Source organism: Erythrolamprus reginae, chromosome 4 (genome assembly GCF_031021105.1).
Source record: "Erythrolamprus reginae isolate rEryReg1 chromosome 4, rEryReg1.hap1, whole genome shotgun sequence".
Lineage (NCBI taxonomy): Eukaryota > Metazoa > Chordata > Lepidosauria > Squamata > Dipsadidae > Erythrolamprus > Erythrolamprus reginae.
In genome coordinates, this window is record NC_091953.1 from 62632502 (window position 1) to 62660349 (window position 27848).

The window sequence follows — 27848 nt, forward strand, 5'->3', positions numbered from 1 at the left end:
CTTTCCTGCCGCTCCCAGGCAGCTGGCTTGAGCCTTGTGCCAGTCAGCAAAGCCAGCTGCTCACTGGAGACGTGGAGAGAAAGAAGGGAAAGAGAGGGAGGGAAAGAGGAGAGGAAAGAAGGAGGGAGGGAGGGAAGGAAGGGAGAGAAAAGTGAACGAGAGGGAGAGAGAAAGGGAGGAAGAGAGGAAGGAAGAGATAAATATAAAGGGAGAGAGGGAGAAAGAGAGAGAGAGGGAGGGGAAGAGGGGAAGGAAGGAAAAGAGAGAGACAAAGAGAAAAAAGTGGAAGGAAGAGAGAAGGAAAGAAAGGGAGAGAGAGGGAAAGAGAAAGAGAGAAGATAGGAAGGAAGAGAGAGTGAGAGGAAGAAAGCAAGAGAGAGAGAGGAGTGGAAGGAAGAGAGAGGGAGAGAGAAATGATAGAAAAAAGGGGAAAAAGGGAAATGAGAAAATGATTGAGGCAGAGAATGACAGGAAAGAGAGAGAAAGAGAGAGAGAAGTGACTCTTGATTTAAAGCATATGGTAAAAGCACTTAAATAATAACAGAGAAAAAAACTCCAGCCCTCACCTGTTTTTATTAATAGTTATGTTTTTGGATTTTCTGGTTGTTTTAGTTTTAATAGTAATAGAGTTTGTTTTGTTTTATTATTAATTTCTTTTAATAAAAAAGAAGGGATTTATTTTATTTATTTATTTATTTATTTATTTGTACTTCTACGCCGCCCAGTCCCAAGGGGATGGCGCTCAGACACTATACTTTTCCGCCCAGCGTGAAAAAAAATTAGAGGGAACATTGGCTGCGGATGCCTCACCTTATGGCATTGGGGCAGTTTTAAGCCATCAACTGCAAGATGGAACTGAGGTTCCAATTGCATATTTATCTCGCACTTTAACATCAACCGAGAGAAATTAGAGTGAAAAAGATAAGGAGGCCCTGGCCTTGGTTGCAGCAGTGAAACATTTTCATGCTTATCTTTATGGAAGGAGATTCACCATGTTTACTGACAATAAACCTTTGTTGGGCCTATTGTCAGGTAATAAGCAACCCCCATCCCCATTCATTTCTCCACGAATGTCAAGGTGGACTGAATTTTTGGCCACTTATTCATACACTCTTTGTTATCGCCCAGGCAAAGCTCTTGCTCACACTGATGCTTTAAGTCGCTCCCCTTTGCCAGTTCCCATAGTAGACCCCTCTCCAGCCTCCAACATTCTTTTAGCAGAGGTGTTAGGCAAACCATTATCTGCCTCTGACATAGCTTCCTTATCAAACCCACTCTGTTAGATAGTATTAGAATTAGGAGACAGGAGATAGTATTAGAACCAAGAGATATTGGTTTCTAATTATTATAAGCATCACAAAAACTTTTATTGTTTAATTTTTGCACATTTTGTTTAAATGTAAATATTAAAGGAATTTTGAAAAATATTTTATGACTTATGCCTATCAATTTCTGCCTCTAAATAAGATTTCACTGAAGTCTTAATTTATTTTTATTATCATTTGGCACATGCTCCATTTAAGAATTTGAAGTACGGGGAGATATTAAATGAATCTATTTTACAAAAGGAGATGATTATAAAGGATTGTAAAAAGAAATTAAAATGAATGTTTTGATAATAATCAAGGTAAAGGGACAAATTCAATGACTGTCTGGGATGATATTAAAGAAGTTATGATGGGTTATTTCATACAATATAACTGCCCTTTTGCCCAATACAAAAAAGATGTTGAGATTCTAGAAAGAGTGCAGAGGAGTGGCAGAGAGGATTGGATGACTGGTGGTAAAGCATATGATGAATGTTGAGGGAACCAGACATGTCTAGTTTAGCAAAGAGGTGACATAATAGCAATTTCCCAATATTTGAGGGTCATCACAAAGAAGATTGGATTTACCTAATCTCCAAAACACCTAAGGGAAGGACAAGAAGTAACAGATGTAAAATTACTAAAAAGAGATCCAGCCTAGAATTAAGGAGAAACTATGAGTGCTCCATCACTTAAGGTTTTCTAAGAGATTGGACAGCAATTTGGCTTGATATGCTATAGGATTTCCTGGAGGGGTTGGACTAAAAGACCTCCAAGATTCATCCCAACTCTGTTATTCTATGATTATTTTGAAGTACTCTTTATTTCCTGAAATGCTTATGACTATTTTTCTTTTTCTTTTGCATCTGTACAAGAACAGATGAGAATTGAAATAAAAATATAACATCAAGCATAGTAATATTTCATATTCAGCATATATCCTACACATCTAACAATGAAGAGAAATAACTATATAACAAATAAGTCATTGTTTGTAGTAAATTATATTTCAATTATTGAATATTCAACTACGAAATGAACAAGAATGAAGGAGATGCACATTTGCAAATACTATTACTTCCATAAGAGTGAAGAGAATTTTAAATATTTGTTTTTTTATTTTTTAATCATTGTACCCTTCTAGTCTTTCATGTTCTTGTGATTTATCTCCTATCATAGCAGAATAATGAAAAAATGATAAGGAGTTCTAAATTGTTGAAATTGAGACTTGTTTCTTTCTCAACTGAATGGGTGTAGCATAATGGCAACAACTTTGTTGCAAACCACCAACCAACATGTAATTCCAACACCACCTAAAAAAGATAAAAAGGTATGCTGTAGTGTCAGTAGCTCATGCATATGTATAAAAATTTGCATAACAAAAATGAATAGGAGTTTAGGAAAAAAGAGTAATTATTGATTCAGGTGATTGTATGGTACAAGTAATATATAAAATCAGGAGATTTTACATTTTGGCCATAGTCCAGAATTATCTGCTTTACTGTAATTTTCATTAGAATGAATGGGAATTGTTCAATAAACTGCTTTTAGCATATTCATTTTTCATTTTAAAGAAATATAGCCCTCAATGAAAACTATTCAAATGCATTAAAGTAATATATCAAATATAATATGAAGGTACACTCCTAATCTTAAATGTTTAGCCACAATTATGGCTCATTAATATGCTATTCTATTCTATTCTATTCTATTCTATGAAAAATTAATCCTAAAAAATGTGTTAACTTGTGTGCTTGTTTGTCAAATATACATCCATAGAATACAGATACTAGGATATAGACAGGAGTGGGCTGTTGCCAGTTTGCATCAGTTCAGGAGAACCAGTAGTTAAGATTCTGTGCAGTTTGGCAAACTGGCAAATCCCATTACTGGCTGGCCCCACCCCTGCTCATTTTTCAGCCTGTTTTCCAGCCTTTTATCTGAGCCATTTTTGGCTTGAAAAACGGCTCTGAAAACAGTCCCCAAACAGGCAGAGAAACGGGCAGGGATGGTATCAGCAAGTGGTGGGATTAGCCCCAACTGGCTGAATCCTACTTCTGCTTTTGAGGCCAGTGGCTGGGCGGCGGGAGTGTGATCAGTGATGTCACCCATCCTGTCATATTACCAACCGGCCATGCCTACCCAGTCAGAGAACTGGTTGGTAAGTTATTCAAGTTCCACCATGGATATAGATTATATGTCAAACTTTCTGAAGAAAATCCACATAGAGTAATGTATTTAAAATCAAGAAAGAAAGAGAAGGAAGTATTTTTGCATGTCTTACCTGCCACTCCTGTTGGAAAAGCTACTAAACGTTCCAAAGGGGCAAGCCATTTGTTTGGAAGCACAGTAACTGGTTCAGAGTAATATTTCCAAATTAATGTTATCATTAAGGCACCCTGAAAATAAATATATATATATATATATTCAGATATGTGTGAAAAGGGCAAACAAAGCCATTGCATTTTTATTACAGTATATATTTTTGAAGCTTACTGTGATATAACAACCATTTTGTGAAAATGACACTTGCATGAATCCAGGTCTCTCTACTTCACATGAAGCTTTTATGTAAAAAATCATTTTGCCTCACTCTTAATTTAGCTCTGCATTTCAAGAAAAGGGACTGAGGTGTTATTTTCCAGCCACATCAAAGTGCGCTTCACTGGACCCAACATTATACGATTAATTGCTCAAAAGAAAAAGGAAAAATCATATGGCTTAAATCACAAATTTGTCTGATTTGATTGTAAATTGCAATTATTTCAGATAAATGAATGGCTCTTTGTGTGAAATAGTATTATTCATATATAAAGCCAACACTAACAAAGAAACAAATATGTAAATAAGTTCTAATCTTACTTTCTATGTAGTTTTTATTAATAATTTTAAGCTACTATATAGAGAATTTATTTTTACAACATGTGTCTTTTTAATGATTTTAAATAAATTACTCTATGTGAGTTTTCTTCAAAAACTTTGACCTATAATCTATATCCATGGTGGAACTTGAGTGTACATAATTCAAATGTACTTACTTGCAAAATGTAGAACACAATATTTATTACCCACTTTATTTTGGCTAGTTGAGCAGTTCGTGTTTTCACTGTCAATAGAAAACAATAATGTGTGATTTATATATACAGAAGTTATATTTTTATGCCAAATTTTACTTCATCCCTATTTACTTGTTTTTACGTATTTATATCCATTTTATTTCACTTTACTTTTTTAAAATCAAAACAGAAATTTCTAAAAGAACATAGAATATTGTGTGTACAGATAGGTAATCCTTGACTTAAAACCATTTGTTTACTGATTGTTTGAAGTTACAATAGCACTGAAAATAGTGACTTATGACCATTTTTCACACTTACGACTGTTGTAGCACTCCTCAAGATCATATGATCAAAATTTGGATGCTTAGCAAGTGACTCGTTTATGACAGTTGCAGTGTTCTGGGACACATAGTCACCTTTAGCAACCTTCTGACAACCAAAGTCAATGGGGAAACCAGATACACTTAACAACCATGTTACTAACAGCAGCAGTGATTCATTGAACAACTGACCTATGAAAGGCCATGAAATGGGGCAAAACTCACCTACCAACAACCTTACTAACCAACATAAATTTTAGACTAAATGGTGGCTGTAAGTCAAAGACTACCTATATACATACATACTATATATATTTGCAGAAGTGTCCTGGGTTGGCAGAGCTTCCTGTGCTGTTACCAGTTTGCAGAACCAGGCCAAACCATGAGCAACACACGGCTGATATATATTTGAAGATAGATAGATAGATAGATAGATAGATAGATAGATAGATAGATAGATAGATAGATAGATAGATAGTTATACACATACAGAGAGATGCACACACACACACGCACACACACACACACACAGAGAGATATACATTTATATTTATATAATACATGTAACAAAAATATGTTACACGTATAGAATATATATTGTCAGCTATAAAAATTTAACTGCCTTGGATATGGCTACTGGAGGGGCCAAGAGGCAAAAAATGAAGTAGTGTGCTCCCTCCCATATTTGGATATAACAGGACGATTCAACAGAAAAAAACCCATATGACTCTTCCCTGGTACCAGCTGAGAGGAGAACCTGTGGTCTAGAGGTTAAAGCCACTGCCTTACAGGCAAACTCCCCAGATTCAAATCCCAATAAGGGTATGGCTAGCTGATGAGAGCAAAATAGCTTGAACTAGATCTATAGTAGTCTCCCTTCCCTTTAATTATCAGCAAAAATATGTTATACATACATACATACGTATTAAAAATTGTGCTAAAAATGTTCCAGGTATAGTTATAAATGAAAAGGCAGTAGCCATCACAATCTCCAGAATGTTTAAAATGTATTTAAAACTACTAAAAAACTACTAAGCTTTCGTCAGCCCACTACTGACTTCACCAGAGTGTAAAACCCCCATTGAAGAGATGCTTGGTTTTACATACATACATACATACATACATACATACATACATACATACATATAATTCATCTGTTTATACACACATGTAAACATCTATATCTGTATGTCTGTATATGTGTGCATATATATATGTATGTATGCATACAGGAGAGCCATACATACATATTGTTATAAATAGATTTTTCCATTAATTCAGCAATTCTAGAAATGTCATACCAAAATCAGATTCTTTCAAAAATCTATGCTGAGTTTAGATAACCTGTATTGAAGAATATTACATGCGAAATAGATTGAATCTTTGAGTGAACGTATATACGCATAAAAACACTTTAAGCAATTCCAATTAATTAAAAATGCTAAAGTACCTACATAAGAATATAAGATGAGCTAGCATGTAGCTTATTCCCCAAACAAAATGCATTTCAATATTGCCACATTTTGTCTTATGAAGTCATAAGATTAGCAATAATTATTTAAAAAGCTGACAAAAATAAACTGACGTTGTACAAATATAGTTAATAAATCAGTACCATATGTCTTAAGTTTATCAGTCATTTTATTAATTTTCCTTTCTAATCGAGCATATCTGGCAAATTCATCCATCATACTAATGGTAGAAAGTTCTTGCTTCATGCTCTGAATATCAGATCGCATTTCAGATTCCTGCTCAGCATCCTTTTGTAGCAACTTAGATATCTGATAAAGAGAAAAGGAAGTCTAAAAGTCTATTTGGTGTTATTTCATAATTTTAAATGAGTGTCTAAAATAACCACAACATTCATAATAAATATTCTGTTCTTTGTCTGCAATATTTGGAAAAAATAGTTATTTCCAGAATTAGAATTTCATCATACTTGAACTCAGGAGTGAAATGCTCCCAGTTTGCTTGTACCTGTTGGTCATTGGAGAACTGATTGTGAAGGGAGCGTGAGACTCCGCCCATCTGCCACCATTTGGGTTCTTTTACCCTCTGTGCATGCACAGAACACTTTGCACATGTGCAGAGGGTAAAAGAACCCACATAGCAGCGGCTGGGCAGGTGGGTGGAGCCTCGCGCTCCCTTCACAACCAGCTCTCTGACGATCCACAGGGACAAGCGAACGGGGAGCCTTTTACTCCTGCTTGAACTGTAAGACTCCTCTTCCAAGCTCAATCAGCTTTTCTGGTGAAATCTGGGAACGAAAGCTTGCTGCGGGACCACATTCTACCCATTTCATTTTTGGAGAGCTGCTGTTTCCATGATTCTTCAGGGAAACACTCCAGAAGAACAGAAAACATACTATCCCAAATGTTGGTACATCAGGTAGTCAGTTGTTGCTTTTCTAACAGTTTTAATCCTATTTTGTAAAATATTTTATAAGCTGGTTGGAGCTTTTAAAAATTACAGAAAGTATCCAATGAAATGTTAGAAAGACAACTTTCTAACACTAAGAGAAATTCACATGTGGCTCTAATTAGGAATCATGATTCTTTTTTGGAAATATTTTTTTTATCAAATGCAAAAGCTAGACAAGCTAGTTTTGAGGAATGCCTTAATGCTATTTTTACATGAGGATGGACTTCATAGCAAAACTAGTTTTCTCTAACTACTGAAGGTACATTTAAAAACCTCAAATGATTATTCAGCTTTGACACCATGATCCAAGGGATATTTCCTTTTCAATCTAAATAATAAAAACTGTGTGTATCTTTTACCTAGGCAAAGCCGTGCATCATAGGACAACTATTTTTGAACCAATATACCTCAAATGAGCTAACTTATATATGTCCAAAACATGGAACCCATGATTCCCATGGAACTGAGATCTGGCAAATGTTATAAAGCATTTAATGACATCAAATGATCCTAAACTATTTTAATATAATACAAAGTGTCACAAATCATTTCCATTTTTAACTGTATTGTACAGTTCAACAGGTTACTTTCAAGAGACACCTCCAAATGTCTTCCAGAATTCTAGAGATGAATGAAGACAATACATTAGAAATTGTCACTGTTGAAGGCATTGAGAAATCTGGCAGGAAAAATCTGATAAAAACATGTGTTGGGACTAAAACTTCCTATATCCCTGCAAGCTAGCACATCTTGGATTTGCAGCAGAATACTAGGTTGGGAAGCGTTGCCACACTAAATATAAGGAGAAATTAAAAATGGGAGTAGGAAGCGACCTTACAATATTTTATCTCCTACATTTGTCTTTTATCCCCAAGGGCCAATTCAATAGTTCCCCTTCTACTGAGAAATAAAAGGTCAAAGAGTGCATCAGATGGGGTCGCCATGGAAACCCAATGGACCGCTGACACTTACAATGGAAGAAGAGGAGGGTAGAAGGATTTTGAGGAGGTTGCACAAGAACACGGAGCTAAGGACGAGAAGCCATGCGCCACCATCCGTCGTGAAAGGTTTCGCCTCAACACGTAGTTCAGCCATGTCTTGGGTTAGAGATGTGCAAAGTAATAAGGGAGAAAGAGAAACGCTGTTGTCTTTCAACAAACACTTGAGGCGGGCGCCCTTGTCAAAAATGCGCAAGCGCGCATCTTTGCGGCGAGACGACTGCCTCACAGAAGCCTTTCAGCAATACTGCGCAGCCGCGAAGGCCATCTGTCACGCTTCTTCTGTGACGTGTTCGAAGTAGTCGGAACCTCGCGGTTAGATCCGCCTAGCAGGCATCCGCATCTCCGAGGCAGACCAAATTCAAAGGGGAAAAATTCGGCCTTGCAGATGGGGCCGCCCGATGAGGTGTATTAAGCTGTCCCACAACTCAGGCGGCCAATAGGAAGGAGCGCGCCCAGTCGGGAGAGGGCGGCGCTGAGGAAAGCGCGCACGCCCTCCCTTTCCTTCAATCCGGCTGGATCTTGTTGCAATGCCGCTGGCGCTGCTGGGATGGGGGTTGGGGGTGGGGAGAATCAGTAGGCAAGAGAGTTTGTGCGCAGCAGTGAGAATCCGGCTCCCGTAGGTTGGAGTAACAACTAGCAGTCGTCACCGCTCCGGTTGTAAGAACAGGCGCCCGCGCGGCCTGACGCAAGGGCAAAAATAAAATAAAATAAAATACAAAGCACAAGAAAAGGCGAGGGCAGCTTACTCAGCCATGCCGAAGAGAAAGGTTGGCGACAGGCGCGCGCGCACACTATAACGTGTGTCAAGGACGCACAATCTTTTTCTCATCGTTACCTCAGCTTGCTGTTTTATGATTGATAAATGTTTATTTTTTTTAAAAAAAATATAGAACCGGGGAGGGCGGTTTTTTTTTTTAAAAAAAATTGCAATGGTTATCGGTAGCTACTTCGGCACGAGGCCCAGTATTGGGTGCCCACCGAGCGAGCCAAGAGAGGGTGAGGGGACGTGGCGATTATTACTGGCCGCGAGTGCCCCCCCCCCCGGTCGAAGTCATTCGGAGGTCTGATCATTCCGAGAGCTCCGACCGCACTCCGGCTTTTCAATTTTGCGTGGCCTTTGGCGCAATTCGGCCTCAACCTAGAGCTCCCGATACCGCGGTGGGAAAGGGGGCGTGCGCGCCGTGACGTCACGGCTCCTGGTATAATTTCAGCCTGTTCTGCGCATGCGGTGTCACCTCCCGCGGTTTTTAATAACTCTTAAACTTTCGTTACAGGTGAATCCAGCTGAAGGAGAGGTAAGTGTCTGTTGCGTGGCTGGAATAGTAACAGAAACGGAGGGAAAGAAGTTATGTAGGTAATACTGAACAGGCTATTAACTTCAGGATTTTGTCCTTTTGAAACAGCCGAAGAGGCGATCCGCACGACTATCGGCTGTGAGTAGAAGTTTCGGTTGACTTATTACTGTGATCTGTAGAAAGAGAGGCATAATAAACACGCATTTGTGTTCCTTTCAGAAACCTGCCATTGCTAAAGTCGAGACAAAACCAAAAAAGCCCACTTCGAAGGTAAGAATTTATGTTTTGTAGGAAGTGTATTCACTTATTTGAACTCTGCTTTGGAAGCTGGCTGATGATTTAAAAATAGGCACTTTAACTACCATGGTCTCTCTGTTATAATTCAATAACCCCATGACTTAGCTTTATAAAGCTTTTCAAGTTGCAAAACTATTTTCAACAGAAATGTAATACTGTAGGATACAGATTGTCTTTGACTTACAATCATTCAGTTCCATTCTTACAGTGGAACTGAAAAAAGTGACATGACACATATTCACACATATAAGAGTAACTCCATAGTCACATAATCAAAATTTGGCTACTTGGAATGTATTTTTGTCTGTTGCACTGCCCTTGGGTAATATCATCATTTGTAATCTTCCCAGAGGGCTTCTGACAAGCAAAATCAATGGGGGAAACCAGATTTGCTTAATGACCGTGTGATTCACTTAACATCTAGAGTGATTCACTTAATAACTAGCAAAAAAAATGTAAACTGGCAAAACTCACTAAAAACTGCCTTACTTAGCAATGGAAATTTGGGGCTCAATTCTTATCCTGAATCAAGGATTATTTGTTTGTAAATTACTTATAAGAATAGCTTTATAGGGATAACTTATTTTAAGCTTAGGCCAGTGGTTTAGAAATAAAGTTACCAATCAATGGTTGGCAATTGCCTTTATGAATTACCGATTCTGAATTACTATAGGTTAAGTATGAGGAAAAGAGAGCTTCAACAAAAGGGAAAAAAGGATTGAAAGATAAACAAACTGAAGATAATAACAAAAAAGAAATAAAGGATAGCTTGCCGGCAGAAAATGGAGAAGCAAAAAGTGAGGAGGTAATTCTATCAAACATTCATATATATCTGGAGTTTGTTTTAAGTTAATTTGTCTGTTTGAAAAGATACATTTCATTTTACCCCAGTAGGGAACTGAATGTAAATGCCTCCTACCTTACCCTTGCAGCTTCCTGTTTGGATTTACGTGACACTTTAAAAATTTAGCATCATAATACTTATTTATGGGGTGAAAGGGCAGTAGTAGAGAGATAGAACAGGATTCAAGGGTTGAAAATTACACTGGAGTTCAACTTTCATTTTGGATTTGAAAAGTGGAGTCTTGTTCCCAGATTCGTAAGTTAAGTCCTCTATTTGCTGTTTCCTTTCCATAAAATATCTAATGGAAAAAATAGATTTAACTTAAATAGAAATATTTAGAGTGGACATTGAGAAGATAGAGAACAAAACAGTTTTCAATCTGAATCATCATTATTATTATTTATTAGATTTGTATGCCGCCCTTCTCCAAAAACCCGGGGCAGCTTACAATAAATATAGAAACAAAGCGTACAAAACAAATCTAATACATTAAAAATTATAGCTAAAAACTATATATTACTCAATCAGACAACCCAATCACACCATGCATCACATTTATTGGTTGGGGGGCAAGATCTAATTGCCCCAGATCTGTCGACATAGGGGAGTCTTAAGACTCTTGTAGAAGGTGAGGAGGGTGGGGGCAGTACGAATCTCTGGGGGGAGCTGATTCCATAGCCTCCCCTCCCCTCCCCCCCACAGAGAAGGCTCTTCCCCTAGGCCCCAACAAACTACATTGTCTGGTTGAAGGGACCTGGAGAAGGCCAACTCTGTGGGACCTAACCGGCCGCTGCGATTTATGCGGCAGAAGGCAATCCCATAAATAATCTGGTCCGATGCCATGTAGGGCTTTGCAGGTCATTACTAACACTTTGAATTGTGTCCGGAAACTAATTGGCAACTAGTGCAGAATATACAGAGCATATAAAATCATCATTAAATTTCAACCATGTATCATTTTTATGTAATGTTTTACTATAATGAAGTAACATTCTGTAGCTTAATTATTCAGTAATTGCTAGGTTTCCTTCGTAGAATAGAATTGCAGAAAATGCAGATGTGTATAACACTCACTGTAGCTCTTAGTTTTGGAACAGTATTGTATCCCTTAAATCTAAATTCAGAATGCATGCTAATTGTTTAGTTCATTATGTTTCATAGTTTGTTCCAAATATTTTCCTCTTGTCAATTGAACATATTAATCTATGATGGCTACATTGAAACAGAAATTTTAAACTGATTGAAATGATTTAATACATCTTGGCTCATGATATAAAATATTATTTGGCCTATATATCAAATTTGACATGTTTCAAGTACTTTTAAGTTTGAATTGGAAATACAGTATTATTACTGCTAAGTTTTCTCTTTTCAGGACCCAGTTTCTGATACACCAGGGGAAAAAGAAGAAAAATCTGAGTAACAGTCTTTAATCAGTGGTTCTCACCGCTGCCTTGTACAATCCAGAGGAATATTTTTATCAACTATTTTTAAATGCAAGTTTTTTTAGTGATTTTAGCAAATACATTTTCAAAATAGGATCTTTCCCCATATCTCTTAATGTCATTGAATGTATATGCCTTGTTTTAATGAAATTAAAATCATGTACTACTGGTTATATGTTCTCTGTACAACCAGTAATTAAATGGAATGTTAGATGAAGGAATATTTTCAAATTTCTACTACTTTACAGTGCAATCTCTTGGATGTTCATTTAGAGGCACTCAATTCAATAAACATACATAGGATTGTAGGTTTAACATTCCAGAAGCCCAGGATGGGCAACTTAACAATATATCTTCTATGTAGGACTTTAGTTTTAATGAATACAGGATTGCTTCTTTAAATTTCTAGCTCTTAATTGAAAAAAATGTTTAAGTATATGCTAGTAGAAAATAAGTTGCTTATTTCTTCTCTAGATTGAAAGATAGTTCAATAAACTATTAAGAGAAGCATTGCCTCAAGGAAAAAAGTGTGGGGGATTTACAGCTCTCATTTTTGATTCCTTGATGGTTGATTTCACTTCCAAGTTAATCTATGACAGAATTATTTTTTGTAGTACAGCTGTAGTTTATTTTTTCAAGTTTTCTAACACGTGAAAGATTGGGGATCTGGGTGTGTAGTGTGTGTGCTGTATAAATTTTCTGTTTTACGATACAACGGCATGGCAGTATTTGAGACACTGGTACTTTTTTAATTTGAATAGGTTATTAAAGAAATTGTGATAAGATGGAGTTTTACATTCAATTATTGCAAAAAAAATTGAATACTTTATGTGATACATCCTATGATCTAATAAAATATTGACAATAATTTTAGTTTCAACTTGACTATAAATCAGCTTTTATTTAATAGTTTACAAAATTAAATTGTCTTGTTTTTATTCAATAATTGGAAAATTAAATAGTAATTGTTTTCCCCCAAAGTCTGTAAATTGCTACTATTAAAGTTTATTTCTGTTAATGCGAGATCACATTACTTGTTGTTACTACTTTTAGTATTCTTTCTAGTGAATTATACCAATTATTTTGACATCTGCAATCTAGCAAGAGGAATGGTAGTAAAACCTCTGTTCCCAAGAAATAGAGTCATCAGAAAAGCTTTAACTTCTAGGCAGGGGTGTCAAACTGATGTCACAGTGGTATCACATGATGTATTGAGACTTTCACCCTTTGCTAAACCGGGCATGGGAGTTTCACAGCCCTGTTCTAAGAGAAAGACCAGGGCAAAGATCTCATCCTCTGTCCTTGGAAGAGAACTCACCAGTTCTCAGTTTTGAATTAACAATTAGAAAACCAAACATCAGGGTTCCAAGTAACACATTTCTGAACGTGTCTCAGCCAGGCTCTCCCTACTCCCAATTCACCCGGTTGCCAAACATTTTGGGGGTTTGCCATTTTGTCAGGCACGCCCCATCTCCCTTGCTCTGTTCTCTCCTGCCTTCTGTCTTCCCTGAGTTGTCCAGGGCTCAGGACCCTGGAGAGCATCCGGGAGCTGGATAATTGTTTTTAAGGCAGATTTGGGTTAATGTCAGGGTTCTAAGTAATATCTCCAAGAAAGAAAACTCTGAGGCTTGGATTTCCTCAGAGTACATTTTATTATAAATGTCATTTTGGCACATCTGGGGAAACCTAAATTTGAAAGCTTCCAGGATTTCCCCATCCAACACCCAAGTCCCTCATATGGTGTAATTACACCACAGTTCCAACTGGACAGGCTTCACCAGTTCCAGCCTCCCACATACAGAGCAGGATGGCCTTGACTTTCTGAGAAAGGAATGTTATGAATACATGTCACTCAAGCTCCATACAACCCTCCCTCCCAGTTTTCCACGCTAGGAAATTTTAGCGGGCCTAAAGGCCCAACGACAGAAATAACTTCCAGACCTGACAAGTAGTATTGGTATTCCATTTTTTTTCTCCTCACAATCATTGCCTTTACAAAGCTGCAGAAGTATTCTCTGATTGTGATTAGTTTGTCAAAATCACTTAAAATGGTTTTTTTTTTTTTTACAATTGACCTCATTGGTTATTCCTGAATAATTGATACAGTCACGGTTCTCTTAAAAAAGTCTGATGAGAAATCTATACAAAATAGTGGGATTTCTTGGATAAATACATTGATCTTAAGATACTACTGTATCAGTATTTTTTTTACTTTTAGCACATTTATTTGTATGGTGCCTTTATTTACAAATAATTCAAAGTGGAGAACATATCAAATATACATTTTTCCTTCTGTTTTCCCCATAACAACCCTGTGAGGTGAGTTAGGTTGAGAAAGTGACTGGCCCAAAGTCACCCAACTGGCTTTAATGGTTAAGGCAGGACCCACTAGGCCAAACTTATAAAATGCATTGTTATTTTTCAATTTAATGTATTGATTTTATTGATAAAAATTAAAATTGAAAAGAAATGAAGGTATATATATATTCCCTGATAATATTTGCTAATGTTCATTCAATATTGATTGGTTGGAGATTGTGTTTCCCAATTGCATCAGGTGAAGGGCTGCAGTAGTGATGGGCTTTAGCAGCTAGCAAAATCCTGTTCAATTGTTCTGCATTCTTTTCCTTTTGGTAGTTGTTAAATCATCTGCAGAATTTAGATTTCTAAGCATTTCGAATTGAAAACAGAATACAGTAGTACCTCTAGATACGAGCTGCCCCACATGCAAGTATTCCAAGATACGAGCCGCGATGAGAGCAAAATTTCTGTTCGACACCCAAGCTCAAATTCGGGATACGAGCCGAACTTCCGCTAGTTGGCTTCCGGTTATCTCGGCGTGAAAAAAAAAGTCTCGTCTCGGTGGTGTCAGTGTTTAGAGCGAGTGTATATTTGTGTGCATCATGGGTCCCAAAAGTGTCCGCTAGTGGAAAGGCCGCTGAGAAGAAGAAGAGGATGATATCCATAGAAACAAAGCAGGAGATAATTAATTTACATGATAAAGGAACTTGTGTTATTGAACTTGCGAGGATGTTCAAACGCAGTACGTCCACCATTTGTACGATCCTTAAGCAGACGGACATCCTTAAAGGTGTTAAAGCAGCAAAAGGTGCGACAATATTTTCCCAACTTAGGACGTCTGTTCATGAAGATATGGAGAGGTTATTGTTAATTTGGATAAAAGAAAAGGAGCTGGCAGGAGATACAATAACAAAGTCGATAATCAGCGAGAAGGCTCGTGCGATATTCTCTGACCTAAAGAAAAATGAAGCATCCTTGTTGGGAGATCCAGACGAGTTCAAGGCAAGTCATGGGTGGTTTGACAAGTTCAGAAAAAGTGGCATTCACTTGGTAGTTAGGCATGGGGAGGCAGCGAGTGCAGACATCAAGGCAGCGGACGAGTTTATTACGCGTTTCGCTAGCCTGGTTGAAAAAGGGCTATGTCTCGCAGCAGATATTTAACTGCGATGAGACTGGCCTGTTCTGGAATAAAATGCCCCGTAGGACTTTCATTACTGCCGAGGAAAAGCACATGCCAGGACATAAGCCCATGAAGGACCGTCTAACCCAGTGGTCCCCAAACTACGGCCCGTGGGCCACATGCGGCCCACTGAGGCCATTTATCCGGCCCACTGGTGAGTTACAAGAGCACAGGGAAAAGAGAGAGAAAGAAAGAAAATGGAAAGAGAGGGAGGGAAGGAGAAGTGGAGAGGAATGAAGGAGGGAAGGAAGGAAGGAAGTGAAATGTAGGGAACAAGGAAGAAAAGGAAGGAAGGAAGAATGAAATGAATGGAGGGACAGAGGAAGGAAGGACTGTTTTGGGGAGGGGGTGTAATTGTTTTAATTTTTTCTCTCAACATACATTCAAACAACACAGTGTACCATCTAATTTCCATGAATTAAAATGCAGTATTTTGTTAGTAACTAATATCAATCATCAAAAACGTTGCAAAAGGGTTTTTTTCTAATTTTGTCATCCAGTTACATTCACTTTCTTTTAATTAAATTTCCTCCTTAATGTTCCTTCAAAAAGTACAACACCAATTATATTTCTAACTTATTAACCATTATGCCAAAGTGCTTCCTTCTTTCTTTATACATTTTTCATAAGCCAAGAAAACCTTGTATAGCCAATCAGATGTCAACAAAAGAAAATTAAAAACGAAACATAAACATACAGTATATGAATTTCAGACCTTCTCACCCCTCTAAATAGTACGTTCCCATTTTGTTTTTTACTTTAAAACAAGGTATGTGCAGTGTGCATAGGAATTTGTTCATAGTTTTTATAGTCCGGCCCTCCAACAGTCTGAGGGACAGTGAACTGGCCCCCTGTGTAAAAAGTTTGGGGACCCCTGGTCTAACCCTTGCATTGCAAACGCGTCGGGTGACTGTAAAGCCACTTCTCATGTACCATTCTGAAAATCCTCGCGCGTTCAAGATGCACAAAATCCTAAAGGAAAAACTCCATGTCATGTGGCGCTCCAATGCAAGGGCATGGGTAACGAGGCAGTTCTTCGTGGACTGGGTAAATCTGGCTTTTGGTCCTATGGTGAAGAAATATCTTTTGAGTAATAAATTCCCCCTTCATGCCTTACTGCTCCTCGACAATGCTCCAGGCCACCCGCCCGCTCTTCAAGAGTACATCCTTCAAGAACTTCAGTTTGTAAAGGTTTTCTTCCTCCCACCCAACACGACTTCAATCCTGCAACCAATGGATCAGCAGGTCATAGCTAACTTCAAGAGGCTGTACACGAAGCATCTGTTCCGCCGATGTTTCGACATAACAGAGAACACCAAATTGACACTGCACGAGTTTTGGAAGGATCGTTTTAATATCGTTTCTTGCCTTAGCATCATTGACCTTGCTTGGCAAGAAGTGTCAAGGCGAAACTTGAACTCAGCGTGGAAGAAGTTGTGGCCTGCTGCTGTTGCACCAAGGGACTTTGCTGAGACCGAGGGCGAGACCGAGGATGTCACCGAGACTGACGTCCCGTTGGAGGAGATTGTGTCACTCGGTAAGTGTATGGGTCTGGAGGTAGACGAGGGTGACATCAATGAGCTTGTCGAGGAGCATGAAGAACCCCTCTCTACAGAGGACCTGAAGGCGCTCCATGAGATGCAACAGACGGAGATGAGCCAAGAGATGAACGGTAGTGAGGAAGAAGTACAGGAGCCGCAGGAAGTCATTCCTCTCAGTGAAATAAAAGCGATGCTAGCGCAGTGGGAGAACGTTGTTCGTTTCATCGAAAAGAATAATCCGGAGAAAGTAGCTACGAGTTGTTCAGCAGCACTTTTCAATGACACCTCGTTGGCTCACTTTCGCAACATTTTGAAAAGCAGGCAAAAGCAGATGTCATTGGATAAATTTCTTATGAAAAGAGCTGCTCCAAGTGAAAGTGCAGCCAAAAGGGCAAAAACAGATTATTAGGCTACTGTGTGTACATATGTAAAGTTTAAAGTTTAAGAAACTTTACAAGTTAAGTGTAAGAAACTTTATTGTTCATTTATATGTACATGTACATTTCTTAATTAAAAACATGTCTTTTTTCATAATTTAGACTAATTTTGGGACTTTTTTGAGGGCTCAAACCAATTAGAATTATTTACATTAATTCCTATGGGGAAAAGTCGTTCGAGATACGAGTTGATCGACTTACGAGCTCAGGTCCGGAACAAATTAAACTCGTATGTCGAGGTACCACTGTATATATGGGTGCAATAATGCAGCAATTTTATGGTGTCCTGGGTGCTCTCTGAGTTTGCTTGTTATAGAAACAGAAGATTGACGGCAGAAAAAGACCTCATGGTCCATCTAGTCTGCCCTTATACTGTTTCCTGTATATTATCTTAGCATGGATATATGTTTATCCCAGGCATGTTTAAATTCAGTTACTGTGGATTTACAAACCATGTTTGCTGGAAGTTTGTTGACATGATTGGTAAATCCACAGAAACTGTCTACATTACGTCCCAATGGTAGATAAAGCGGCAAAACCATCTTCTAGGAGAAGGAAAACTGACTGCAAACCTGGTGGTCTATGTGCATACTTCATAAAAAACTCTCAACAGCCATAGCCAAACCACTAAGCATAATCTTTAAAAAATCATTCAGGACCAGCTCACTACCAAAGCTATGGTAGCAAGCAACGGTTATCCCCATCTTCAAAAAAGGAGATCCTAGTCTAGTAGAAAGCTATAGCCCAATCTCTGCTGCGTCACATGCAAAGTCATGGAATCAATCAGTAACCAATCAATTATCCTCCACCTAGAAACTAACAATCTACTCTCTAACAAACAATTTGGTTTCAGAAAAAAATTACCTTGTAACCTGCAACTCCTCCACTACAAAAACGTGGACTCCACACCTCAATCAGGGCAAATCAATAAATGCAATTTACATTGACTTCTGTAAAGCCTTCAACTCAGTGTTTCATGACAAACTACTTCTAAAACTCAAATCCTACCGCATCTCAGGATTCCTCCATAGCTGGATAACTGTGTTCCTATCAAACACACAAGAAGTTGTCAAAATAGCTGTTATTGGTCCTTCCATACTTGCCTGTTGCTCTTCCGTTAGTTGTGGTAATTCAGTATGTTCTAAATATTTAAAGACTTCGTCCTCACTAATATTTTCTTTATATAATTCTTTAAATAAATTTTGTACTATATCTGCTTTTCTTTCTGTATCATGTTTTATTTTTCCATCTTTATCTTCTAGTTTTTTAATTATTTTTGATTGTCGCTGTTTCCTAAGTTTATATGAGAGCCATTTCCTGGCTTATTAGCATGTTCAAAATAATTTTGTTTGGCTCTTTTTATTTTCTCCACTATTTGATTCTGTTCTATTAATCTGATTTTATGTTTAACTACATCAATTTTCCTTTTTAATTCTCTATTCTTTGTATTTTGTTGTGATAAGATTTCTAATTGTTTTAATTCATTTATTAATTGTTCATATTTAATTTTTTTCTCCTTATTTTGTTTTGCAGTGTAAGAAATCGTTAGTCCTCTTATGTATGCTTTGGTTGTATCCCACAAATTTTGTGGGGTAGTGTCTGAATTTTTATTAATTTCAAAAAATATCTTTAATTCTTTCTCGATCCAATCCTTGTATTTTTTTTCTTTCAAAATATTTCTATTCATCTGCCAATTTAATTTTTTTTAATTTCTCATATAAACTACTACAGGGTTGTGGTCTGCCCATGTGTTTACATCGATTTCTACTTCTTTTATTTGTTCTGCAGTTATTTTTGGAGCCCATACCATGTCTATTCTTGTCCAGATTTTATGGGGGTTAGAATAAGTTTAAGTTTAAGTTTAAGTTTAATCAGATTTGTATGCCGCCCCTCTCCGCAGACTCGGGGCGGCTCACAGCAATAGCAATACAATGTAAAACAAATCCAATATTTAAATTAATTTAAAAAACCCCACAAGTTAAAACCAATCATACACACTAGCGTACCATACATAAATTTTATAAGCCTAGGGAGAAGGAACATGTCAATTCCCCCATGCCTGACAACAGAGGTGGGTTTTAAGGAGCTTACGAAAGGCTAGGAGGGTGGGGGCAACTCTGATATCTGGGGGGAGTTGGTTCCAAAGGGTCGGGGCCGCCACAGAGAAGGCTCTTCCCCTGGGCCCCGCCAAAGGTATACTGTCTCTTTTTTTTTTTCCAATTTTTTTATTATTTTTTTCATAAAAACAGACAAATACATACAAACAATAAACATAAAGTGGGGGTATATTTCCCCCGCTTCTTATGAAAGTATACATTCAAATATAGAAAAAGAATACATAGTTAAATATATATTAACTATTATAGTAAAAAAAGTTAATAAATTTGGGTTAAAGTTTTACAGATCTTGATGTGAGTGTTAGGTAGGGTTAATATAACATAATTACCAAAAAATACCTTTAATATAATCTTAATTACTATAGTAAAATAGTGTCAAACCTTCAGTTCAAACAATAAAGATAAATTCAACTATTATGCATCTTGGTATATTACTTATACTTATACATACATACACTACTATATCATAATCGTCAAAAAGTCCTTTTAAACTAATATTAATATTGTTATCACCTAGGTAAAAACTAATACAAAGAAAAACAACTAAAGATATATCTTATTTTTTCTTATCTATCCATTTATAGACATTGTTCCATGTTTCATAAAATTTAGTATCCTCTTGATCGTTTAATCTTCTTGTCATCATATCCATTTCAGCGCAATCTAATATTTTAGCTATGACCTCTTCTTCCTTGGGGGTTTCCTCCCATTTTCCAATTTTGCGCATATATTATTCTAGCCGCAGTTAATATGTGTATAATTAAATAAAAGATTTCTTTCTTATAGGTCTGATTTGTAACACCTAGTAAATAAAATTCCGGGGTATTATCTATATCTTGCTTTATTATTTCTTTTAATATTTTTTCAATCATTTTCCAATATATTTTTGCTTTACCACATGTCCACCATTGATGATAGTAGGTTCCTATATCCTTCTTACATTTCCAGCATATTGGGGATGTTTTGGGAAACATTTTTGCTATCCTATTTGGTGGGAGATGCCATCTATAAAACATTTTGATTTGATTTTCTTTTAGAGAAACTGATTTAGTCATTTTCCAATTGTTAATCCATACTTTCTCCCAAGTGTCTATATCTATTTCCTTGCCAATATTTCTACACCATCTTATCATAGTATCTTTTAAAGTCAACTCTATGTTTTTATGAGCGATAAGTAGTTTATATATTTTCCCTATCATTTTTGTTGAATTAGTGGTAATTAAGGTAGTTAAAGGATTCTTACTTTTATTAAAAATGTAAAGAGTTTTATCCTTCTGATATCTAGATCGGATCTGGGCGTAGTGCCACCAATCTATTATTATCCCTTCTTCTTGTAATTCAATTCTAGATTTAAGCTTCATCTGATCATTTAATAGTTCTTTATATCTATAAGTTATTTTCTTATCCTTTATAGACTTTGGATGTATTATTGCTTCTAAAGGAGCTAGCCAGTCTGGGATACTTAAAAAATGGTTTTTCTTTATGTCTTTCCATACTTCTAATAAGTATTTCCTCAACGTATGTCTTTTAAAATATGAATGGTTTTTGTCCTTATCATACCATAAAAATGCGTGCCATCCAAGCATTAAATCATGTCCTTCTAGGTCAAGTATTCTTTTGTTATCTAAAATTATCCAATCTCTAAGCCATGTTAATGCAGCGGCCTGATAATATAGTTTCCAATTTGGAAGGCCAAATCCGCCTCTTTCTTTAATATCTTCTAAACAATTCATTTTTATCCTTGCTTTTTTACCTTGCCATATAAATTTTTTAACTAAGTTTGTTAAAGTTTTTAAAAAGATACCCCCTGGGTTTATTGGTATTGTCTGAAAAAGAAATAAGACCTTGGGTAAAATGTTCATTTTGATTGTTGCAATTCTTCCTAAGAAAGATATTTTCAAATTATTCCACATTGCTAAGTCATTTTTAATTTCTGCTAGTAATTTCATATAATTATCATTTTTTAATGTTATTGTTTTCGCTGTTAAATTTATTCCTAAATATTTTACCTTTTTTACAATCTTTATTCCAGAAATACTTTCTAATTTCGTTTCTAGTGTTTTATTCATATTTTTAGTCACGTAATGTGTTTTGCTTTTGTTTATCTTTAAACCTGCTACGTTTCCATATTGTTCAATGGTTTGTAGTAAGGTAGGAACTGTTGTAATCGGCTCTTCAATTATAAACATTAGATCGTCTGCAAAGGCCTGGAGTTTATAGGTTTCATCTCCTACGGTTAAACCTTTTATTTTGGGGTCCGCTCTTATTTTGATTAATAAGGTTTCAAGGGTCATAATAAATAGCAATGGTGATATAGGACATCCTTGGCGAACTCCCTTATTTATGTCAAGTATTGGTAATTGACTGTTATTCAATATTATATTCGTTGTTTGTTTTGAATATATGGTATCTATTAGGTTAACAAATTTTGGGCCAAATCTCATTTTATTTAATTGCATTTTTATAAATATCCAATTAACGTTGTCGAAGGCTTTTTGAGCGTCCAAAAACATTAAAGATGCCGTCTTGTCTGGGTGTTGTTCATAGTACTCTAGTATATTTATTACAGTTCTAATATTGTTTTTAATTTGTCTCCCTGGAAGAAATCCATTTTGGTCTTGGTGTATTATTCCATTTATAACTCTTTTAAGTCTCTCTGCATAAATGGCAATAAAGATCTTATAATCTACATTTAATAGTGATATAGGCCTATAGTTTTTAATCTTTTCTGGTTCTGTACCCTGTTTATGTATTAAGGTTGTCAGTGATTCTGACCAAGATTTGGGAATTTTTCCCTCAAGTCTACATAAATTAAAAGTTTCTAACATATGGTTTCTTATTGTTTCGTTGTCTATCTTGTACCATTCTGCAGGTATGGCATCTGGACCTGTAGCCTTGTTGCTTTTCTGTTTTTTAATTGTTATTAAGAGTTCCTCCATTGTTATTGGTCCGTCCATGGTGGCCTGTTGATCTTCTGTTATTTGTGGTAAATTTGAAGCCTCTAAATAGTTAAAAACTTCATCTTCGATAACATGATCTTTAGCATATAATTCTTTATAAAAATTATACACAATGTCTGCCTTACCTTCTGTGTCATATTTTATTTTACCATCTTTATCTTCTAATTTTTGGATTAATTTTGATTGACTCTGTTTTCTAAGTTTATACGCTAGCCATCTGCCAGGTTTATTTGCATGTTCAAAATAATGTTGCTTTGCTCTTTTGATCTTTTCAGTTAGTTGGTTTTGTTCTATAACTCTAATTTTATGTTTAATTACATTTATTTCTGTCTTTAAATCTCTGTTCTTAATATGTTGCTGCGATAAGGATTCTAATTGTTTTAGTTCATTTGTTAATTGTAAGTACTCTAATTTCTTTTCCTTATTGTGTTTTGCTGTGTAAGATATTGTTAAACCTCTTATATACGCTTTAACTGTATCCCATAAGTTCTGTGGAGTAGTGTCTGATGTTTTATTAATTTCAAAAAATATTTTTAATTCCTTTTCAATCCAATCCTTATATTTCTTATCATTTAATATATACCTATTCATCCGCCAGTTGTTCTGTTTGTTATTCATCGTCATATAGACCACTATTGGGTTATGATCAGCCCATGTATTAACGTCTATCTCAACCTCTTTTATTTGTTCTACCACCGTTTTTGGTGCCCATAACATGTCAATTCTCATCCAAATTTTGTGAGGATTGGAGTAAAAGGTAAATTGCCTTTTGTGGGGGTGTCTTTCCCTCCAAATGTCGCTTAGTAGTAATTCCGCTTTCATTTTTTGAAAAGTACTAGGTAACAAATTTCTTCTTGTTTTTTTACCTTTTCCCCTTTTTTTATTACCTCCCCCTCCTGAGTGGTCTAATTGTCTATTCGCGATAGCATTGAAATCACCTATTATCAATAAATTATCAATAGCTAAATCTATTATTGTTTGGTGTAAATTTTTATAAAATGTCATTTGGTCTTCATTGGGAGCATAAATAGAAACAACCACTAGAGGTCTAGGTTCAATATCTACTTGTACAATCAATATCCTACCCTCTTTATCCTTATATATTTGTTTGGAATTTATAGAATTCTTGACATACATCACTACACCTCTTTTTTTTTGGTCTGCTAATGCAGCATACATTTTTCCAATTTTGGGATTCAACAGTAATTTTTGGTTATCTTTTTTAATATGAACTTCTTGTAGTATTGCAATCTGGGCATTTTGGTTTCTAATTTTAGAAAAAATTTGCTTCCTTTTTCTTGGTTCGTTAAGTCCATTAACATTTACGGAAAAGATTTTTAAGTCTTTATTCGTTGTCATTTAATGGGTTTTTTGGTTTCTCGCTGAGGTTGAACTCTTCTAGCACCTTGGTCCTGCTCTATTACTTGGGCAGTTGCCCCCAGGTTTTCTTCTTGCTGAGTTGGTAATTTTTCCCCTGGTTGCTGTTGAACTAGTTGTAGTTGAACCACTTGTTGCTTACTTGCGTAGTCGGAGTGGCCCAAACCACTCTGTTCAAGAAAGTACATGGCTTGTTCTACATTTTCCAGTTTGTACCTTGTAGAACGCCATGTCAGAGAAAGTCCTTGTGGAATAAGCCAACGGTAAGTAATGTTTTCTTTGATCAAAAATTTTGTTAGAAAGTGATAATCTCTTCTGTTTTCTCTGACACTTCTTGGAACTTGCTTTAGTATCTTTATTTCTACTCCCTGGCGTTGGGGCGGGGAGTTTCTTGAATAGTGAAGTATCTCATCTCGCAACGCCTTTCTTGTAAATTTAATATGTATCTCTCTTGGAAGGTTGTGCCGACGGATATAGCTATTCGAGATTCTGTAAACTTCATCGATTTCTCTCTGTAAAGCTATGGGGTCCTCTTGAAGTATAGCTCCAATAATTTCCGCCATAGTCACTTTTAAGTCTTCATCTTTTTCCTCTTTTATATTCTGAAATCGAAGTCCGTACGAAGCTCGTTGCATCTCCAGTTGGATAATAGATTCATCATATCTTCTGTATCTCTCATCGGCTCTCCCTTCAAGATATTCCATTCTTTTCTCATTTTTATCAGATTGTTCTTCAACTTTTTTAACTCGGTCGTCACTTTCTTGAAGTGTTTGTTGGATCTGCTTTATCTGGTCTTTCATCTCACCCATATCAGCTTTCATTTGGGCCATCTCCACTTTAAATTCTGCCAAGTCAGCTTTTATAGCTTCTCTTTGTTGTGTTGCCTCCTCCTTTATGGCTTCTCTTTGTTGTGTTGCCTCCTCCTTTATGGCCTCTCTTTGTTGAGTAGCGTCTTCTTGTGATTTGACCATGAAGTCCTTCAAAGTGTTCAAAGTCTCATGTATAGTTGCAAGATTGGACTGCATTGTTTTGTCTTTGTCTTTGTCTTTAGTAGACATGGTTAACACTTGATGCGAAGGAGAAGAATGCGGTGAGACTTGTGGAGATAGAGTAGTTGGTGTAGTTTGTTTTTTGGTTGTTTTAACAAGGGTTGAGGTGTGGGACATTATCAAATTAGAATCCACTATTTCAAATTTTAAGGTTAGTTTCAATTTTATATGTAGTGAAAAGGAAAAGAAATTACTATAAATTCCAAATCTGTTCAATATATTTTGTTTCCCTTATAATATGACTATACCAATTCAATAACAATTCAATTAATAAGAGAATTCAAAAAAAAAAAAGAAAGGAGAAGAAAGAGAAGGAAAAAGAAATATTATTATTTAGTGCCACAGAACAGAAGAACAGGTGCCTTTTCAAGTAAAAGGAAGACAAAAAGTAAAAAAAAGGGAAGAAATGTCAACTATATATAAAAAACAGAAGAAAAAGAATTGGAAAGGAAACTTTAGGAGGAGGGAAGAAAAAAGGGAAGGGAAAAAAATGAAGTAAAAAGAGTTGTTCAAAAAGAAAAGGAAGGGGGGTAGTATTTTAATTCAACTATTTAGAATAGAGCAGGAACCCAAGGTTTTTTAACAATGCATATAGTTCAAACCAAGCTTCTTCTAGTAATAAAAATATCCAAAAATAGGGAAGAAAGTCAAAGAGAAATCAGGGGGGAAAAAAAGAAACAAATAATTATTCAAAGACACAATAACAGTGTTGTATACTTAAGTTCTTCTTATAAATCCTGTAGTTTTGCTAGGAAGTAAAGATGAAAATCCAAATCTCAAAGGATAAAGTTATATTTGATGTCAATTCAAAATTCAAAGAGTAAAACAAATCCAAAGCTTGCTTGTGTTCAAAATGAAGTCAGTTTATTTTCCAAGTTCAAGACAGGAACAAAGAACAAAGAAACAGATCCCAAGATGGAGTCAAGTTAATTTCAGTGCAGCAGGCAGATGTTAAACCAAAGAGTTCTCAACAAATAATCCAAAAGGTGTCAGCAAATAATCCAAAAGGCTCAGCAAGTATTCCAAATAGGTTAATCCAACAATAAGTAATCCAAAAAAGAAGTGCTTTCAATCTCTTCTAGATTCCATTTAATTCATAGTTATTAAGTTATTTCATATTGTAAAAAAGAGCAGCAGGAAAAAAAAAAAAAAGGCAGCAAGACTATATTCCTCCGCTTCAGAAATTAAGTCCAGAACATTATGATTTTAAAAATCTATCAGCAACAGATTCTGGTCATCACTAGAAATTTCCTTTAGCAGTTAAAGTTTTCTAAATAGTCATGTCAAATTTAAACTATTTTGTTAAACCATAAAGTCAGAAAATTATTTTATAGGTTCCAAAATTCACGTTCAAGATGGAAAAGTAAAAGTGAAAAAAGAATTAGATCCGGCTATTATTTGCGGATGGGTTTAAACAAGAAAAAACTTTCACTTTCGCCCTAGAGAAAAAAAAACTTTTACTTGGAACTTTTGCGATCTTCTGGCTTTAAACACGAAACACAAGGAGATTTTTACCTTAGGTCCTTTCTCTGCTATATTCTTTTTCAATGTAGATGTAAATATTTATACTTTCGCTTCTTTGATTCTGTTCTTCCCGCTGAGTGAGGGGAGAAAGCGCTGGCCGGTCCTCCTAGTCGAGGAGGAGCGGTTCTCCCGTCTCCGAAGCTGCGGGGCGAACCGCTGCCTCTGGAGTCCTGGCGATGGGTCCTCGGGCAGAGGAGAGCCCCCTGTTCATGGATCGGGCCATCCGGGCCCGATCCGATCGCAAATGCGACCTTCGGAGGGGGTAGAAAGGATTCGCCTGGCAGAGCCCTGCCAGACACGTCCCGCCGCGATCTCCACCAAACCGGAAGCCCTTAAAGGTATACTGTCTCTTGAGGGTATCTTTCCCTCCAAATGTCATTTAATAATAATTCTGTTTTCATTTTTTGAAAGGTAGTAGGTAATAAATTTTTCTTTTTCTTTTTACTATTTTTATTTCCCCCGGAGTGATCTAATTGTCTATTTGCAATGGCGTTAAAATCTCCAATTATCAACATATTTTCAATATTTAATTCCATTATTTTTTGATGTAATTTTTTATAAAATGTCATTTGGTTGTCATTTGGGGCATAAATAGAAACAATAACGAGGTTTCGAATCAATATTAACTTGTACTATCAAGATTCTACCTTCATCATCTGCAAATAATTGTTTGGAATTTATAGAATTCTCAACATACATCACTACTCCTCTTTTTTTTTGGTCTGCCAATGCAGCATACATATTTCCAATTTTAGAATTTGATAATAATTTCCGATTATTCTTTTTTATATGTACTTCTTGTAATATTACAATTTGAGCCTTTTGGTTTTTGATTTTAGAGAACATTTGTTTTCTTTTTTTCGGTTCATTTAAACCATTTACGTTTACTGAAAAGATTTTCAGATCTTTCCACGTTGTCATTTGTAGTATTTTCTGGTCTCTTTAGTTTCGCGCTGAGGTTGTTTTCTTCTAGCACCTTGGTCCCGCTCTTCTCCTTGGGCGACAGCTCCCATGGCTTCTTCCTGTGTTTCTATCAGTTCCTTTGTTGGTTGTTCTGGTTGGCGTATTCCACTGTTTTCCAAAAAGTCTCTTGCTTGATCCAAGTTTTCTAATTTGTATCTTTGAGATTGCCAAGTTAATGATAGTCCTTGTGGAATTAGCCAACGGAAAGTTATGTTTTCTTTAGTCAAGATTCTGGTCAGGAAATGATAATCTCTTCTAGTTTCTCTGACACTTCTTGGAACTTGTTTTAGTATTTTTACTTCTTTTCCTTTATGTTGTAATTTTCCAGTTCTTGCCCAGTGTAGTATATCATCTCTCAGAGTTTTTCTCACAAATTTGATATGAATTTCTCTCGGAAGATTGTGGCGACG

The 27848-nt window shown here is 36.3% G+C and overlaps 3 protein-coding genes across 5 annotated transcripts; 2 read left to right on the forward strand and 1 right to left on the reverse strand.

The window, feature by feature from the left end:
- Positions 1-1341: 1341 nt before the first annotated feature.
- GET1 (guided entry of tail-anchored proteins factor 1) lies at positions 1342-8312 on the reverse strand. 2 transcript variants are annotated; one of them, XM_070750436.1, is made up of 5 exons: positions 8080-8312; positions 6302-6467; positions 4346-4413; positions 3592-3706; positions 1342-2620 (listed from the first exon to the last, which is right to left on the reverse strand). In XM_070750436.1, the coding sequence occupies exons 1-5, from the start codon at positions 8200-8202 to the stop codon at positions 2547-2549; spliced, it is 546 nt and encodes a 181-aa protein (XP_070606537.1). In that variant the 5' UTR covers positions 8203-8312; the 3' UTR covers positions 1342-2546. The 2 variants fall into 2 exon arrangements, with proteins under 2 accessions (XP_070606537.1, XP_070606538.1); XM_070750437.1 differs by lacking the exon at positions 3592-3706 and having other exon boundaries at positions 2293-2620; positions 8080-8293.
- Positions 8313-8452: 140 nt separating this feature from the next.
- HMGN1 (high mobility group nucleosome binding domain 1) lies at positions 8453-13012 on the forward strand. Of its 2 annotated transcripts, XM_070750438.1 has the most exons (6): positions 8670-8875; positions 9383-9403; positions 9512-9541; positions 9623-9673; positions 10374-10505; positions 11920-13012. In XM_070750438.1, the coding sequence occupies exons 1-6, from the start codon at positions 8861-8863 to the stop codon at positions 11965-11967; spliced, it is 297 nt and encodes a 98-aa protein (XP_070606539.1). In that variant the 5' UTR covers positions 8670-8860; the 3' UTR covers positions 11968-13012. The 2 variants fall into 2 exon arrangements, with proteins under 2 accessions (XP_070606540.1, XP_070606539.1); XM_070750439.1 differs by lacking the exon at positions 9383-9403 and having other exon boundaries at positions 8453-8875; positions 9491-9541.
- A 2007-nt stretch (positions 13013-15019) lies between these two features.
- LOC139167138 (tigger transposable element-derived protein 1-like) lies at positions 15020-15451 on the forward strand. Its single transcript, XM_070751560.1, has one exon. It carries the CDS (start codon positions 15020-15022, stop codon positions 15449-15451), a length of 432 nt encoding a protein of 143 aa, XP_070607661.1.
- The last annotated feature ends 12397 nt before the right edge of the window (positions 15452-27848 follow it).

Excerpts from the sequence above, each read along its gene's own strand:
- GET1 (XM_070750436.1), bottom strand. The coding sequence starts at position 8,202 with ATGGCTGAACTACGTGTTGAGGCGAAACCTTTCACGACGGATGGTGGC. Across the intron at positions 4,414-6,301 it reads TGATAAACTTAAGACATATG|TGAAAACACGAACTGCTCAA; the intron begins GTACTGATTTAT and ends TTCTATTGACAG. Across the intron at positions 3,707-4,345 it reads TTGTGTTCTACATTTTGCAA|GGTGCCTTAATGATAACATT; the intron begins GTAAGTACATTT and ends ATTTATTTTCAG.
- HMGN1 (XM_070750439.1), top strand. Across the intron at positions 9,542-9,622 it reads GATCCGCACGACTATCGGCT|AAACCTGCCATTGCTAAAGT; the intron begins GTGAGTAGAAGT and ends TGTTCCTTTCAG. Across the intron at positions 10,506-11,919 it reads GAGAAGCAAAAAGTGAGGAG|GACCCAGTTTCTGATACACC; the intron begins GTAATTCTATCA and ends TTCTCTTTTCAG.
- LOC139167138 (XM_070751560.1), top strand. The coding sequence starts at position 15,020 with ATGTTCAAACGCAGTACGTCCACCATTTGTACGATCCTTAAGCAGACG.